This window comes from Periophthalmus magnuspinnatus, chromosome 17, assembly GCF_009829125.3.
Source record: "Periophthalmus magnuspinnatus isolate fPerMag1 chromosome 17, fPerMag1.2.pri, whole genome shotgun sequence".
Taxonomy (NCBI): Eukaryota; Metazoa; Chordata; class Actinopteri; order Gobiiformes; family Gobiidae; genus Periophthalmus; species Periophthalmus magnuspinnatus.
Genome location: NC_047142.1, coordinates 28,681,325 through 28,697,751, shown reverse-complemented (window position 1 = coordinate 28,697,751; position 16,427 = coordinate 28,681,325). Strand labels below are relative to the sequence as shown.

Here is a 16,427-nt window from a genome sequence, read left to right as displayed (position 1 = left end):
TACTGCTCCTCCTGCTCTCGCTGCTCCGCGAAGCCTCCGGAGCCTGGGACCCGGACCTGGAGCTGCTGGACCTGGTGGAGGAGGTTCCCCAGAGCTTCTACCAGATGTTGTCCGTAGGCCAGGTCTGTCTTTAGTCCAGGTTTGGTCCAGGTTTAGACCGGGTTTAGACCGGGTTTAGACCAGACTGACCCTACAGAGCTTCTAGCCGCCTCTGTTCGTGGTCTGGGCCAGGTTTAAGCCAGACTCTCGACCGGACTGTAGTCCTGGGTTCAGTCACATTACACTGTTTCCTTTATAGCCGATGCTAACATGCTAAAGGCTAACGGCTGTTTGTGTGAAGCGCCACGATGTCACTTTAGAAATATACTTTTCTGACCAGACTTTGGCCAAACCCAAGGCCTGAGACCTGACCAGGGTCGGGTTTAACCCGGGATCAGGTCTAACCCGGTATCAAGGCTAACCTGGGTCAGGTTTAACTCCGGTCATGTCTTACCTGTGTTAAGTCTAACCTAACCCTGTAGTATGTGTCTGTAGTGCGTGTGTGTAAGTAGTATGTGTGTTGTACTTGTGTGTAGTACTACTTGTTAATAAATACTTAAAGTACTGATTACTCTGTTTCAGGATGCGGCAGCGGGCGACATAAAAAAGGCGTATAGGAGATTGTCTCTGGTGCTGCACCCCGACAAGAACAAGGAGCCTGACGCAGAGGACAGGTTCAGACAGGTGAGAGCACCCCAGAGAGTATTCTACACCTACAGAAGCAGAGGACAGGCTTAGACAGGTGAGAGTACCTCAGAGAGTACCCCACAGACCCAACAGAACATCCATACCTACAGAAGCAGAGGGCATGTTTACACAGGTGAGACTTGGTGCAGAGGACAGGTGCACAGGAAAGGTGCACAGGACAGGTACACAGACATGATGATGAGGAGGAGGCGGCTGTGTGTGTTTCAGCTCGTGGCCGTGTACGAGGTTCTGAAGGACGAAGAGCGACGCAAACGGTAAAAATACTGCAGCAGTTGTCTTCACATGTCTCCTGTCCGCCTCTCTTCCTCTCACATGTCTCCTCCTTCTCCTCTCTTCCTCCTCTTAAATCTCCTCCTTCTCTCTTCTTCCTCTCCTCCTCTCACATTTCTCCTCTTTTCTCCCTTTCTCACATGTCTCCTCCTCTCTTCTCCGTCTCCCACATATCTCGTCCTCTCTCCACCTCCTCCTCTCTTCTCCTTTCTTCCTCTCACATGCCTCCTCCTCTGCCTTTCTTCTCCTTTTACATGTCTCTTGCTCTCCTCTCCTCCTCCTCCTCTCACATGTCTCCTCCTATCCTCCTCAGGTACGATGAGATACTGGAGCATGGTCTCCCAGACTGGAGGCAGCCTGTGTTCTATTATCGCAGAGTGAGGAAGATGAGTAACACTGAGCTGTGTCTGCTCCTCTTCATCATCTTCACTGTGGGACACTACACTGTGCTGTGGTCCATCTACCTGGAGAAGATACTGGTATAATCATGCTAACACACACGCAAACCTAAATGCAAATACGCATGCAAGCAAACACACTAACACACACTAACACGCACACAAACAAATACGCTAACACATATGCAAACAAACACACTCACACTATGCCGTGCTGTGGTCCATCTCCCTCCCTCCCTACTAACTCCACGCCCCCAACTCCTAGCTCCTACCTCCTAGCTCTTCCCTTTTAGCTCCTTAGATCCTATTCACTTTTCCTGTCCTCAGGATGATTTGTTGAGTCGCAAGAAAAGAGAAAAGAAGAAAAAGACAACCTCCAGAGCCGAGAACGACAGGGACGACAGGTGTGACAGGTATGAGCGGCAGAGTGGTTATCCTGTCTCTTCAGTGAGGATGTTCTAGGTTAGACTCCTGTGGCAGAGTGGTTATCGTGTGTGTGGGTGTGTGTGCAGGGCTCAGGAGCGCCCCCACTGGCAGGACCTCCTCCCTCTGAAACTCTCCATGTGGCTCTACGTCTCCCTGAGGAACCTCCCCCAGACTGTACAGGTACGTCTCCCTGAGGACCCTCCCCCAGACCATAAAGGTACATCTCCCTGAGGAACCTTCCCTAGACTGTACAGGTAAGACTGAGGGTCAGAGTTCAGTTCATTAGAAGCGGTTTAGAGCTGAAGCCTATTTCCTCCCTGAGTTACTACCACAGGTTTCACCTCCTGCGGCCACTGTGACGTGTGCACTTCCTTATCCAGGTTTATTTTCTTAATCAGTGATACTTGTAGGATTTGGCAGCATTGCGTAGTAATTTTGTTACAAATGGGCTGCTCGCTAGTGTCATGTGCAGCTATCCATAGGGGGCGCTGACAGCATGCGGCATGTTGTTGTAATGATGTTTGTATTAAGTCGTTTTGGATGAATGAATGAATGAATATTGTTTATTTGAGCAGACATAATAAAAAAAAAAAAAAACAGTGTACACCCAAATCCCAAATTTTGTACAATGCTCAAAAGGAGTAAGCAGAAGTAAAATACTTGTGAGCGCTTACCCCCCATATTTAACTAAGTCACACCATTAAGATTTCATCGCAGTAGCAAATACACACTGGGTGTGCATGTGCATGCATGTAATGTGTGCGCATAATGTGTATGTAGAAGACTCACTAAATTGCAGTTCATACAAAGTACATTGAGGCAGTAGATAATGAATGACAGAGAATTGTTAACACATTGATGAGTATTCATAGTTTTACTATGATCCTTCTTTAGTAGCATAGTTTTTAAATATATTTAATCTGTATAGTCGTTTGAAGTTTACTAGAGAGATACTACATTTTAAATTTTCTTCCAATTCATTCCAAAGGTCAACTCCACGTCGGGTAATGAACATACTTTTTAGGGTAGTACGAACACACTGTTTCTTAAGATTCATTTGTCCCCTCAGATTGTATTTATTATCTCTAATTTGAAACATGTCTTGGATATTATTTGGGAGCAGATTGTACTGTGCTTTATATACAATTTGTAGAGTTTTGAATTTGATTAGATCTTCAAATTTAATTATTTTTGACTTAAGAAACAGAGGGTTTGTATCAAATCAAATCAAACTTTATTTATAGAGCACTTTTCATACAAAAAAAGTAACACAAAGTGCTTTACAAAGCATTAAAATCAATCCCACCCACCAAACCCACCCAACCACCCGATAGCCCAACAACCCAACCCCAACACATCAATAAACATAACCAAACCACCCCCCACCCCAACACACACTCCCACCCCCCACCTCAACACATGTTAAAATACCTTGGTTTCATTTAAAATATGTTTAAGTGGAACAGGCTGGATAAAGATGAACCAGATGAGAGAGCGCCACCAGAGGCGCTCTCTCATCTGTCTCATCTGTCTGTCAATCTGTCAATCAATATTAATATTTGTTTTATAAGTATTTCCCCACACCTCTATACAGTAGTTAAGATAAGGCAATATTAATGTACAATATACAGTATAAAGTGCTCTTTCATCCAGCAAACATTTAGATTTCCTCATAATTGCGATGGATTTGGCTATCTTGTTTTTTACTGCAGTTAATTGAGGCTTCCAGCAAAGTTTATGGTCAAGAATAACTCCAAGGAAATTATGTTCACTCACACATTCAATGATTTCATTATTTATAGTCACCTTGAGTTCAGTGTCAATTTTTTTGTTACCTAGTACCATGAATTTAGTTTTTTTCAGATTTAGCGACAATTTATTACAGTCAAACCATTCTTTTAGTTTATTCATTTCCCTGGAGACCTCTTCCATCAACTGTTGCAGGTTTTTCCCAGAGCACAGAATTGTAGTGTCATCGGCAAAGAGCACCAATTTAAGCTTTTTGGAGATCGAACACAGGTCATTGATATATAGTAGGAAGAGAATTGGGCCAAGTATAGAACCCTGAGGCACACCGCAAGTGATGTGCCTCAGAGTGGAAGAATACTCGCCCATCTGGACGAACTGCATTCTGTTTGATAGATAAGATATGAGCCAAAGCAGTGGGTTGCCACGAATTCCATTTTTTTTCTAATTTATGGATTAAGATCGAGTGATCAATCGTATCAAATGCCTTTTTTAGGTCAATAAAAATTGCAAGAGCATATTTATTTTTTTCTATACAATTGCTCACCTCCTCAACCAAGTCGATCATTGCAAGTGAAGTGGAATGGTTTTCTCTAAAGCCGTATTGGCTTTCGTGTAGAAGATTGTTTTTATTGATATAGTTGTTAAGTCTATCACTGAAAAGTTTTTCAAGAATTTTTGATAGCTGAGGTAGCAGAGAGATAGGTCTGTAATTAACAAAAGAATGTTTGTCACCATTTTTAAATATTGGCAGTACTTTTGCAATTTTCATTTTTGATGGGAATCTAGCGTTTACAAAAGACAAGTTACAAATGTGTTTTAATGGTTTAACAATTTCATGTATGACTTGTTTAATTAAGCTCATATCCAAGCCATCACAATCCTGTGATTTTTTGCCCTTGAACTGACCCACAACCTGCAGGATCTCCAGCTCATCGACAGGGCTGAGGAAAAAGGAACTCGAGTTTAGATTTCTGCAGAAAGCAGCTTGTCCACCCTGGGTATTGCTAGACGGTTGAATTGATTTGGCAAGTTCTGGTCCAATCTCGACAAACTACTTATTGAATCCTTCAGCCACTTCTTGCATGTTTACGATTGTCTTATCATTGTGTTTATAATATTCAGCAATGCAATTGTTTTTTGGCCTTGCGCCAATGATCTCATTTAATACTTTCCAGAAGCCTTTAATATTGTTTTTGTTGCTGTCAAGCAAAGTCCTATAGTAGTTTTTCTTACATTTCCTCATTATATCTGTTAATTTATTTTTATACTTTTTGTATCTAATTTCAGATTCCTTGGTTTTAGTCTTAATGAATTTTTTATATAGCATATTTTTCTTTTTACAGGCGTTAACCAGGCCACTCGTCATCCATGGGTTACATTGTTTTTGTTTGATATGCTTTGTTTTTAACATAGGACAATGGAGGTCAAGACATGATTTAAAATCAATTATAAAATTATTATATGCAGTGTCTACGTCACTTGCGTTTAGAGTTTTTCCCCATTTTTGAGACTTAAGACTTTGCTTGAGAGCATTTATGGATTCACTTGACACTTTCCTTCTATAATTACCTGTGTTTGTATCATACTGGAATGTTTTTTTGATGTTAACCTCAAAAAGCATAAAAATCGGTAGGTGGTCAGTAATATCATTGATTAATATTCCACTAGTCATTTTGTCATTGATGATATTTGTGAAAAAATTATCAATTAATGTAGCACTGTGTACAGTCACTCTCGTTGGTCTGGTTATTTTCGGGTGCAGCATCATACTATACATTGTATTAACAAAATGTTCAATTCGGCTCAGAGTTCGCTTTAAACACATCAATGTTGAAATCCCCACAGAGAATTAGATCTTTCTCATAAGGATTTGAAAATAACTTTGACTGTTTCAGTAAAAAGGTCTATATTTGAATCAGGAGCCCTATAAATGCAACTCACCCGTAAATTCTTAGTTTTGCACATTTCAATTTCAACAGTGATACATTCGAAAAGGTTGTCAATTGCTACTGACATGTTGTCAATCTGTTTGCTTTTAAGGCTTTGATGGATGAATGTTGTGATGTGCAGATTAAACATTATGATCTTCGTCTCCTTCAGGAGTTGAAATGTTTTTATGAGGAGCAGCAGCTGATGAAGAAAAGACTCAGGGAAGAACAAGAAAAAGAACAAGAACCTCAGACCAGTAAGACCAGACTGAACCGGGACTGAACCAGGACTAAAACAGGACTAAACCAGATCTTGTTCCAGGAGAGAGGAAGGTGAAAGTGAAGAAGCCTAAAGTGGAGTTTCCAGTTTATGATCCTGCCCTTGAGAACGACAGCAATCTCCATGGATACGACCCCATGACCTCCATCGAGGAGATCGAGGACCAGATGGACGACTGGCTCCAGGAGAAGAAACCCAAGAAGGTCTGCTCCTGCCTGCTCCTCTCTGCTCCTCTGGCTTTGCTCCTCTGGCTTTGCTCCTCTGGCTTTGCTCCTCTGGCTTTGCTCCTCTGGCTTTGCTCCTCTGGCTTTGCTCCTCTGGCTTTGCTCCTCTGGCTTTGCTCCTCTGGCTTTGCTCCTCTGCTCCTCTGGCCCTGCTCTGATTGGTGGGTGTGTGTGTTGCAGGTCTCTGATTGGTCGGAGGAGGAGCTGAGTTTGCTGAGCAGGTTGATGGTTAAATTCCCTGGAGGTACTCCTGGTCGGTGGGAGAGGATCGCTCATGAGCTGAACCGCACTGTGGCCCAGGTCAGACTCTGAGATTGAACCGTGAATCTTTGGGGTTTTTTTATTCTGTAACTGTAACCCCAGAAGAAACTCACACACAATCCTAACCCAGGTGTCACCTAGGGGTCACCCAGGAGTCAGTTGCACATAACCCTCACTCAGAGGGTTAGGGTCACCCTTGGGTCAGGGTCATTCACACAGATGGGAAATACTCAGGCTTGGTCAGTCATGTTCTTAAGTTTGATGGACAGAGGGATGAATAGATTTTTGTACCTGTTGTTTTCACATAAAGGAAATATTTCCGCCCAGACCACATGACCTGTGACCTCTCACCCCCAGGTTACCACCAAAGTGAAGCAGGTGAAGGAACACGTGAGCCATACCCCCTCAGGTAACTTCGCCCTTTGTGCTTTAGTCCTGGTTTAGTCCCCAGTTTAGCCCTGATTTAGTTCCAGTTTAGATCTGGTTTAGTCCTTGGTTTAGTCCTTGGTTTAGTCCTTGGTTTAGTCCTTGGTTTAGTCCTTGGTTTAGTCCTTGGTTTAGTCCTTGGTTTAGTCCACGGTTTAGCCCACGGTTTAGTCCTTGGTTTAGTCCTTGGTTTAGCCCACAGTTTAGACCTGGTTTGGTCCTTGGTTTAGTCCCAGTTTAGTCTGACTCTGGTTCTGGTCCAGGTCTGGTGAAACTGTCGGAGCTGAAGGCCCCGCCCCCTGTAACCTCACTTCCTGCAGATGATGAAATCACACAACGAGAGGGGATGGCCTGTGACAAGGAGGGGAAGGAGTTTCTCATGAGGAAGCGGAACCAGTCCAAGGCCAGAGGTCGTCGTCAGGCCGACTTTGACCCCGAAGAACAGGAAGAGGAGGAGCCAGCGCCTGACCTTGTCCCCTCAGGCCTCGCCCCGTCAGGACCCACCCCCTGGACTCAGAATCAACAGCGCCTTCTGGAATTGGCGCTGCAGCAGTTTCCCCGAGGAACCGCCGAGAGGTGGACCCGGATCGCCGCTGTGGTCCCTGGGAAGACCAAGGTACCATCGCACTGTGGTCCAGCTCCTTCATCTGAGACTCAGCCTCATTTACTCTGCCTCTGAAGCACACAGCTAATGTTCCAGCCTCATTTACTCTTCCTCTGTTCTGCTGTATGTCCCACTTCTATATCAAATAAATTACAGGGTTTGCTCATTTATAATTAATTTGATCCACTTTTATAGTTAATTTTATCCACTTTAAGACCTTATTTTAATTCTGTTATAGACCTCGATTAGTCCCTTTTGATCTGGTTTGGTCCTAGATTAGACCTGGAATCGTCCTGTTACATACCTGGTTTAGATCTAGTGGTACTTGATGTGAAAATTTTGAAGTACAGATCCTCATCTAGACGAGTTGTTAAAAAGTTGTTAAGAAGATTTACATCAATTAATAACCTTCTTCCTTGTCTCCTCCCTCCTTGTCTCCTTCAGGATGAGTGCATGTCTCGGTACAAAACTTTGGCCGAGTTGGTTCAGAAACGGAAACAAGCCAAGACCTCGTGACCTTCAACCTCTGGCTTCACTGGACTGAGATTTCTCATTTTCCACCAAAGTCTGTTACGGCCAAAGTCCAGACCCGGTCTGGACCAGAAACCGGTTTGAACTCTGACTCCATCCGGTCTGGACCAGGACCAAACCCGGCCTGGACTCTGCCTCAGGAGCAGTGATGCTCCAGTGTATTTTTATATTTTCTGTCATATTGGACTCATCTGTGCCTTACCCTGAAGTATCAAGTATTTAAAGTATTTATGAGGCGAGTATTTCATTAAACTTTTTTTTTTTTTTGAGACTCCCGTTTTTTTCATGGCTCAAACTGTCACGAGAACAGGATGAAAACGAGGACGCGACGAGATAAGGATGAGAACAGGACAAGACGAGACAAGAACGAGAACAGGAGTAGACGAGGACTAGAATGAGAACTGGACAGGAAGCAGACAAGAACGGGATGAGAGAAGGATGAGAAGAGATGAGGACAAAAAAATGAGAATGAGGACAAGAAGAGGACAAGGTGAGAACAGAACGAGACGATACAAGAACAGGACAACACAAGACCGAGACTAGGACAAGATGAGAACAGGACGAGAATGAGATGATACAAGACCAGGATGACACAAGACCGAGACGAGGATGAGAGAAGAACAGGACGAGAATGAACTTTTACATTGTTTATCATAAATAAACGGCTTCTGAGTAGTGACTCAGCAGAATAATTATAATCGGTTTACTGACCTAGTCTTTCTATTTTAAAATAAATCACAAAAATTTGAATCTGAAAATAAATCAAATATTTATTAAATATGAGTCAGATGACCCTCCAGAGGGCACTCCAGCCAATGGGAACAGTCCAGTCTGTGGGCACTCTACTCGAGTCACTATTCCTGTAGTCTATCGGTACGTTTATGCACTCCCATGGGGTCAGCATTTATGTGGTCTCTGTGGGTATTCCTCTTGGGTTAGTACTCCTGAAGTCACTCTAGGTATTCCTGTTGGTACTCCCCATGGGGATAAAATTCATGGATTTTTTGCAGATACTCCGCATGGGTTTTCATGTAGTCTCTGTGGATACTCCTGTGGTCCCTGTGGGTACTCATCATGGGGGTACTTCCATTGGGTTAAAACTCCTGGGGTTTTTGCAGGTACTCCAGGATGGCCTCAGTCCACTCTGTCGAGGCCCAGATCCTCTTCAGGGCCTCACACTCCCTCTCATTGGTCTGTTCTAGTCCAGACCGGGACCAGGACCGTATCAAGGACTTAGACTCCTTCAGGACCTGCACAGACAAGAGACTGTGTTCAGACCAGTTACTCCCTGTAACAAGATCTCTCTTCACTGTAGAGAGCTTGTCTCCAATCTTTCATAATTTGGAGGGCATCTGACTAACCTGGGCGTCAGCTGAGAGCAGCTCTCTGATTCGCTGCTGCACTTCCTGGTTGAAGGTGTGGGGCCAGAGCACCTGAGACACGAGGCCTTTAGAACACGCCTCCAATGCTGTCAGTCTCCGCCCCCCCAGCAGCAGCTCCCCCGCCTGGAGAGGGAGGGAACAGCATGAGAGGTCAGAGCTGGGTTTGAAACTTTGAAGATTTTTTAGACCTGGTTTAGACCTGTTATAATTCTGGTTTAGACATGGTCCAGTACTCACAGCGGCAGGGCCCATGATGAGGGGCAGGGTATAGGAGCTGCACCCGTCGGGTGTGTGGCCGTACTGGGCATAGGGTGTTTGGATCCAGGCCTTCTCATTGGCCCAGACAACGTCACACAGCGCCAATATGGCTGCCCCCAGACCCACGGCCGGACCGTTCACCGCGGCAACCAGCGGCTTCGGGAACTGCACCAAGGAGTTCACGAAAGTCCTACAAAAGACAGAGACCGGGGTCAGACCAGAGTCTAGAGTCCAGACCTGAGTACCTCAGAGTCTCTGCCATGCGGACGTTCTCTCTGCTCCAGTGCTTGCTCAGTTTGGGTCCTATGTGTTTGGGTCTGTGACTCTGCGTGTGTGTTGAGTATGTCTCTGTGTGAGTGGCATGCGGGTAGTCTCCTCTGGTCCTCAGTCACTTTGCGTCTCTCTGTGTTAGGGTCCGTGTGTGTGTGTTATGGGGAGTACCTCAGAGTCTCTGCCATGCGGGTACTCTCTCTCCTCCGGTCCTCGGTCAGTTTGGGGATGAACCAGAGGAAGTCGAGTCCAGAGCAGAACACTGGACCCACAGATGACAGCAGCAGCAGTTTCGAGTCGTCACAGGCCGCCATCGCCATGACGCCCTGCAGCTCCCGCATCACCTGTCAATCAAACAAACACCTGTCAGTCACCTTCCCGATGAGCATCTGCTGCTTCTCCAGTAACACGTACGCTAGTGTTTAGCGCTAGCACTGACACAGCTAGTTTTTAAAGGGGCGGAACCATCTTTTCCTCTCTGCCCTGTTAAACCCAGCGTCTCTGCAGTTTAGATCCATAGAAACATGGATTGGTTCATAGCTGAATAGTACAATTACAGTGGTCATGTACATGGAGCTTCATTAAAATGCGAGGTGGTTACCACGGCCACTTGAACCTTGTGCAGTGTGATCGATCAGACCTGGTCTTTACTCAGGTTTCAGGGCTTTGTTCTGGGAGTTCCACGTGGACAGGACAGGTCTGGTTTAGTCTTCCTTTAGACCTGGTTTTGTCCTGTTACAGTCCCGGTCTTACCTCAGGGTTCAGGGCATTGTTCTGGGAATTCCGTGTGGACAGGATGATGTGAGTGAAGCTGTCTTGTTTCCTGACCACTAGGTGGCGGTATCGGTATGCGCTCTCAGTTTGTCGCACGCTGAAGCGTAGACGCTTGTCGAAGCGTTCGTCCAGGCGCCGTTTAGCCGCAGTAACGCCACCGCCATTGGCCACACCCTCCATCAGCGCTGCACCTGGAGATTTACATATACATATGTTTAACATGAGGGCCATACACACTGATCTGTTTCAATCACACGTTTAACACACAAAACTGCATATTTAGGCTCCTCTCTCACGCCACTCTACCTTATGATGTCATGTGGTAATACAGGAAGTGCTCCACTGTGTTTTTAAACTCCATACACCTTCACTAGAATCATTTGGATAATATCAGCCCCGGAATAGCCAATCTCTACTAAACTAAAGGTAAATGGAACTGTTGACTTGAAAACTACCACTTCATGACATCACAAGGTGGAACAGAGCATTTTGAGCTTTGGAGATGTAGACAGTGAAGGGTATGTCAAGTAATAAAGCTTCTGAGTTGCATTACAAATACATATATCAAAAATATGGAATGCATATTGATTGAATAAAGTTTCTTAGGGGCATCACATATACATATATATCTTTTGATATTGAAATCATATAGGTTTTGAATATTGTCATGTAATCACCATCTTTATACTAGAGTTTGAACACCATGTACTAACACTGAAACTAGGTTAAAGGTAACATCGTAAAACGTGAATTATGGAAGACAGTTGGTGCTTTGCAGAAACTCTTACCGAGTTAAGGCAACATTGTAGGAGGTGAATCATGTTGTCTGACAAGCACGATGTTTATACTAGAGTTCGAGCATCTTGTACTAATACTGAAACTATGTTAAAGGCAACATTGTGTGATATGAATTGTGGGAAACTGTTGGGGTTGTGTAGACGCTCCTTTACAGGGACAAGGCGGTCGGATGAGACTCAAGGCCGGAAAAATAGACTGGTGCGGCCCGGAGAGATGAGCGAGGCCGGAGGGAGGAACCTGGGCGACAACCTACTCAACATAATATTTGCATATTCATGTTTCATGTTGCATTTTTATGTTACGGGGCCAGGGAAAGGCAGACAGACCGCCTGCTGCACATACGAGGGACAGATCATTTGACCCCGGGTCCTGTATTAGATTGTGACTGTCAGGGGAATAAACTTTTGAGATTTGAACTGATCGAATCCAGTCGTCATTTTGATAGAACACGCCTAACAACAAACTAATGATAAAGTGTTACTCAAACATGTGAATGAAATAAAACACAACTCCAAGTATGTTTTTGAGGAGGAAACAGTATTAGAACATGGCTTAAACCTCAAAAGAGTAAGTTCTGTGTAATATAGGACCTTTAAATTCAGATTAACCCGAGTATAAAATTTAACACTGTGTTTTCCAGTTGGGCGGCACTGAAGTTCCTTATAACTCACATGTTCTTATAGTATTTGGTTGTATGAGGCCTCATTTTCCATTTACATATTTAGAGCCAACAGGTCATTGGGACAGGCCCTGCAACATTCACGTGACTGTAGTGAAAAACGTGAAAACAGCCCTGTGGTATTTACGCAGAAATGATGAACTGTCCCTGAAATAAACAAACACTAACACCGTTGCCGTGACTCTTTTTTTTTTAGCAGTGACACATCTGACAAATAGAGACTGAGGCATTTAAAGCTAACAAGGTTATAAAAATGGATCTATGGTTATAACTGACAGAACGTGTACAAGGGAGGCGGACATAAGAAGCTAGGCTAGGCTGGGCTAAGCTAGTGTTAGCGGTCAGCAGCAGTGAGATACACTGCCTGGCCAAAAAAAAAAAAAAGAAAAAGCCGCCAACTGAATTTAACTAAGCAAATAGGTACAAGCCTCCTCCAGTTGTGCAGGTTTAGGTTCAGCAACAGTATGTGCTCAAAGAATGATGTCAGCTGACTGCCTAAATATACTGAATGACCAGGTTGTTCCATCAGTGGATTTTTTTCTTCCCTGATGGCATGGGCATATTCCAAGATAACAATGCCAGGATTCACGGGCTCAAATTGTGAAAGAGTGGTTCAGGGAGAATGATGATGATGATGAGACATCATTTTCACACATGGATTGGCCACAATAGAGAGAGGAATGTGCTGGAGAAGGCTTTGCACAGCAGTCAGACTCTACCATTATTAATGCAAGATCTTGGTAAAAAAAATGAATGCAACAGTGGATGGAAATAAATCTTGTGACATTGCAGAAGCTTATCGAAACAATGCCATAGCGAATGCGTGTTGTAAACAAATCTAAAGGCGGTCCAACGAAATACTAGAGAGTGTGACCTTTTATTTTGGTGACAACTTTTTTTTGGGTCAGGCAGTGTATACACTGGTAATCCTATGATAGATTATTACTACAGTATTTACATATTTGACAGTTTGAGGTTAAACACATTTGAAATAAAACTGTCTCTAATTTGATTTTTAAAAAATCAGCTGTGACCGGGAAGCGCCATCATCACTTAACTCTACAGATCCCACCTCCCTACCCCCCCCCTGTGCTGCCCCCTGCTGCCAATGTAACTCTACTAACCGGAGCCCACAGGCCTCATGGGACCAGGGTTCACAGGGATCCGGGCCTGGCTTTGGTTCTGGCTCTGGTTTGGACTGGGTCTGGGTCTCGTCCCCATGCGAGCTCGTTCTTCTCCAGGTCCCAGAGTGGCTTTGGTCCCGACACACTGAGTCTGAGGAACATGAAGAACATGGGGAGAACATGAGAACATGAGGAGCACAAGGGGAGAACATGGGGAAAACATGAGGGGAATGAGAGAGGAACATGATGAGAACAAGAAAATGATTTAAAATGTGTGAGTACATTTGACAGATTAATATGATTGTCTCGTCGGTTTGGTGGATCATCTCTGCTAAATATTTCTCAGTTTCACTTAAGTTCAGTGTCAGCTTGTAAAGAACAAAAACACAGAAGTAGCTCTGATGTTTAACAGAATCTGCCTCTGTCATCAACACAGAACTCCATCACAAACACAGTTCACACAAGGAACACACTGACACTTCAAACAGACTGACACGTTAAACTGAATAAGGAGGCGTCTTTCACTTTTATGAGTCGAATCAGAACTATTGTGTCATTCAGACCGGTGTTGATCCTTGTTTACATTATGGTTGTTTATATTATGGTTGCTAGGTAGCAGTCATGGAATTACCTCTGCATATGTTACATCTGCTGTGTCCAACCAAGTAACATTATAAACTTGTAACATAGTAACAATATAAACAACAAAATGACGAAACTACAAAAAATGAGGCAAGATTTTAATCAAATCTTAAATATATATGAATATAATATGATGATGTTACTGTGTTTTAGTCAAACAAGCCGAACCTGTCACATGACCTTCAAGCCTCATGTGATGACTATAAGTTAACGTGTGTCACGTGACACGTTCGGGACTGACCTCAAGGGCGGGGCTGCTCGCCGGGACGCAATCCGGCAGAGGTCTGGACTGGTCCTGGTCCTGCTCCTGAACTTGGACCATGGGGCTCTTTGGGACCAGGATCTTGATCCCGGATCTGTTCAGGTCCCTGAGGCTGGGGGCGGGACTGGAGGCAGGGCTTAACAGTCTGTGGGTGGACCTCTGCAGCACTCTGTGACGCTGGAACAAAGCAGACATTTCACATAAAAATACACCAGACGCTCCTCCTCTTTGTTTAAACTCGCACAAAAATATCAATCCCAGTTTGATTTTAGTCTAAAGTTGAATTTGAACGAGTCTTGAGGCTGATTTCACATAAACAGGACAGACTTCAATCTTTCATGCATTTTAATTTAACACAAAATATGAACACAGTCCCTGCTCCAAACCTGTCTGTTCCTGGCAGAGTATTGGCCTCTGTGCATTAAAAACGCTGACCATTAGACACGACTCACCATCTCTCTATGAATCGCCCCCTACATGTGTCAGCCTCACCTCTCTGACGCCTCGCCTCTCTGACGCCTCGCCTCTCTGACGCCTCGCCTCTCTGACGCCTCGCCTCTCTGACGCCTCGCCTCTCTGACGCCTCGCCTCTCCGACGCCTCTCCGACGCCTCTCCGACGCCTCTCCGACGCCTCGCCTCTCCGACGCCTCGCCTCTCCGACGCCTCGCCTCTCCGACGCCTCGCCTCTCCGACGCCTCGCCTCACCTCTCTGACGCCTCTCCTCACCTCACCTCTCTGACGCCTCGCCTCACCTCTCTGACGCCTCGCCTCACCTCACCTCTCTGACGCCTCGCCTCACCTCTCCGACGCCTTGCCTCTCTGACACTTCACCCCTTTGACCCCTCAGCTCTCTGACCTCTCACCTCTTTTAACAGGAGCTGGTTAAACTCCTGGACATGTGGTGAGCAGGTCTCCAGATGTTCCTCAGGTTCCCAGGTGTCACAGTCAGAGCCATATCCTCTCCACCTCACCAGGTACTGCACCTGCCCCTGACAGGTGCGCCGCCTGTCCACAATGCGCTCCACCTGCAGAGACACAAGGGGAACTTTACACCAGTGCCAAACTCTATTTCAAGGCTGAGGAATAGACTTAATCCTCAACTCCCCGACTCCGATACCACAATAATAAACACACTCTTTCTTTAGTAGAATGTGATGTTCCACATTAAATGTTGTACTTTGTTTTCCACCCCCATGTGGACCTTTATCTGTGTAAATGTTGTACTTTATGTTCTATTTCCATGTGGCTTTATATCTGTGTAATCCCTCAGTGGCCCAGGTAGGTTCCATTGTGGTCCATGGGTGTATACTAGTCTATGTGTCTTATAAAGCTCGGTTAAGTTTCGGTTTAGTCTTGATTTATTCTTGATTTAGTCCTGGTTTATTCTCGGTTTAGTCCTAGTCCCTGGTCCCATCCCGGTTTATTCTTGCTCTAGTCCTAGTTTATTTTCGGTTTAGTCCTGGTTTAGCCTCTGTTTGGTCCTGGTTTAGTCTCAGTTTAGTCCTGGTTTAGTCTCAGTTTAGTCCTCGTTTAGTCTCAGTTTAGTCCTGGTTTACCGTGGTTTATTCTCGGTTTAATCCTGGTTTAGTCTCGATTTTTTCTCGGTTTAGTCCTGGTTTAACTCTCGGCTTAGTCCTGATTTATTCTCGGTTTAGACCCTTGTCTCGTCTCGGTCACAGATGAACTGTTTCTACTGCTTTATTTCAGTCTCATCCACGTCAAGTTCATATTTCATACTGAACTTTCCTCGAGTCTCTTTGTCTAATACACAGTGCGTTACAAAGTCTGAGGGAGTTTAAGCTTAAACCTGCGCAGCTCGGACACTGCGGTTTCGACTCAAACGGAGTCCAAACTGGCCCCGGGTCCACGGGGTCTAAGGGGTCTGACCCGAATAGACCCGAACAGAACCTCAGCCCACATCGTCAACTGCAGCGTTAGCATTAGCCTTTAGCCTCACCTCGTACAGGTCCTCCTCGGTTTCCATGGTGACTGGGGGCGCGTGCACGGCGGGGTTTGGCGTGAGGCGCGTGCACGTTGGCCCTATTAAGTTCAAACGCGCTTGGACCCGGCACTCGGAGAGTTCAGACAGTTTGAGTCGCTTCACGGATTCTCCGGGGTCCGAGCTGTTAGCCTATTAGTTGTTAGCCTGTTAGCTCCACACACAACATCCGCTCTGCCCCTGCGCAATAAAAGCCGCCGGAAGTGCCCAGGGCGGAGGTTTTAGACATTTATCTTATACAGTATTTTGTAGTTACTACGTTTCGTGTTTAATTAATCAGGCCAAAAGAAAATCACGTCACCATGACCTAAATATGGATAAATATGAAAATATAGATTTATTTAGAGCCATGTCATGTCGCAGACTGCTTCCAGCTGCCCACCATTGCCCCCAT

The 16,427-nt window shown here is 45.1% G+C and overlaps 2 protein-coding genes across 2 annotated transcripts; one reads left to right on the top strand and one right to left on the bottom strand.

Annotated features, from left to right (window-relative positions):
• The first annotated feature begins 6 nt into the window (after positions 1–6).
• Positions 7–8,539, top strand: dnajc1 (DnaJ (Hsp40) homolog, subfamily C, member 1). The gene is made up of 12 exons (XM_055228515.1): positions 7–122; positions 622–723; positions 955–1,001; positions 1,331–1,496; positions 1,743–1,828; positions 1,928–2,021; positions 5,691–5,775; positions 5,841–6,001; positions 6,203–6,322; positions 6,641–6,692; positions 6,973–7,325; positions 7,758–8,539. Exons 1-12 carry the CDS (start codon positions 105–107, stop codon positions 7,827–7,829), a joined length of 1,356 nt encoding a protein of 451 aa, XP_055084490.1. The 5' UTR covers positions 7–104; the 3' UTR covers positions 7,830–8,539.
• On the bottom strand, positions 8,478–16,213 carry cdyl (chromodomain protein, Y-like). Its single transcript, XM_033982405.2, has 9 exons — positions 15,992–16,213; positions 14,898–15,059; positions 14,013–14,210; positions 13,130–13,280; positions 10,508–10,719; positions 9,926–10,098; positions 9,464–9,674; positions 9,206–9,349; positions 8,478–9,094 (listed from the first exon to the last, which is right to left on the bottom strand). Exons 1-9 carry the CDS (start codon positions 16,016–16,018, stop codon positions 8,939–8,941), a joined length of 1,434 nt encoding a protein of 477 aa, XP_033838296.1. The 5' UTR covers positions 16,019–16,213; the 3' UTR covers positions 8,478–8,938.
• Positions 16,214–16,427: the final 214 nt, after the last annotated feature.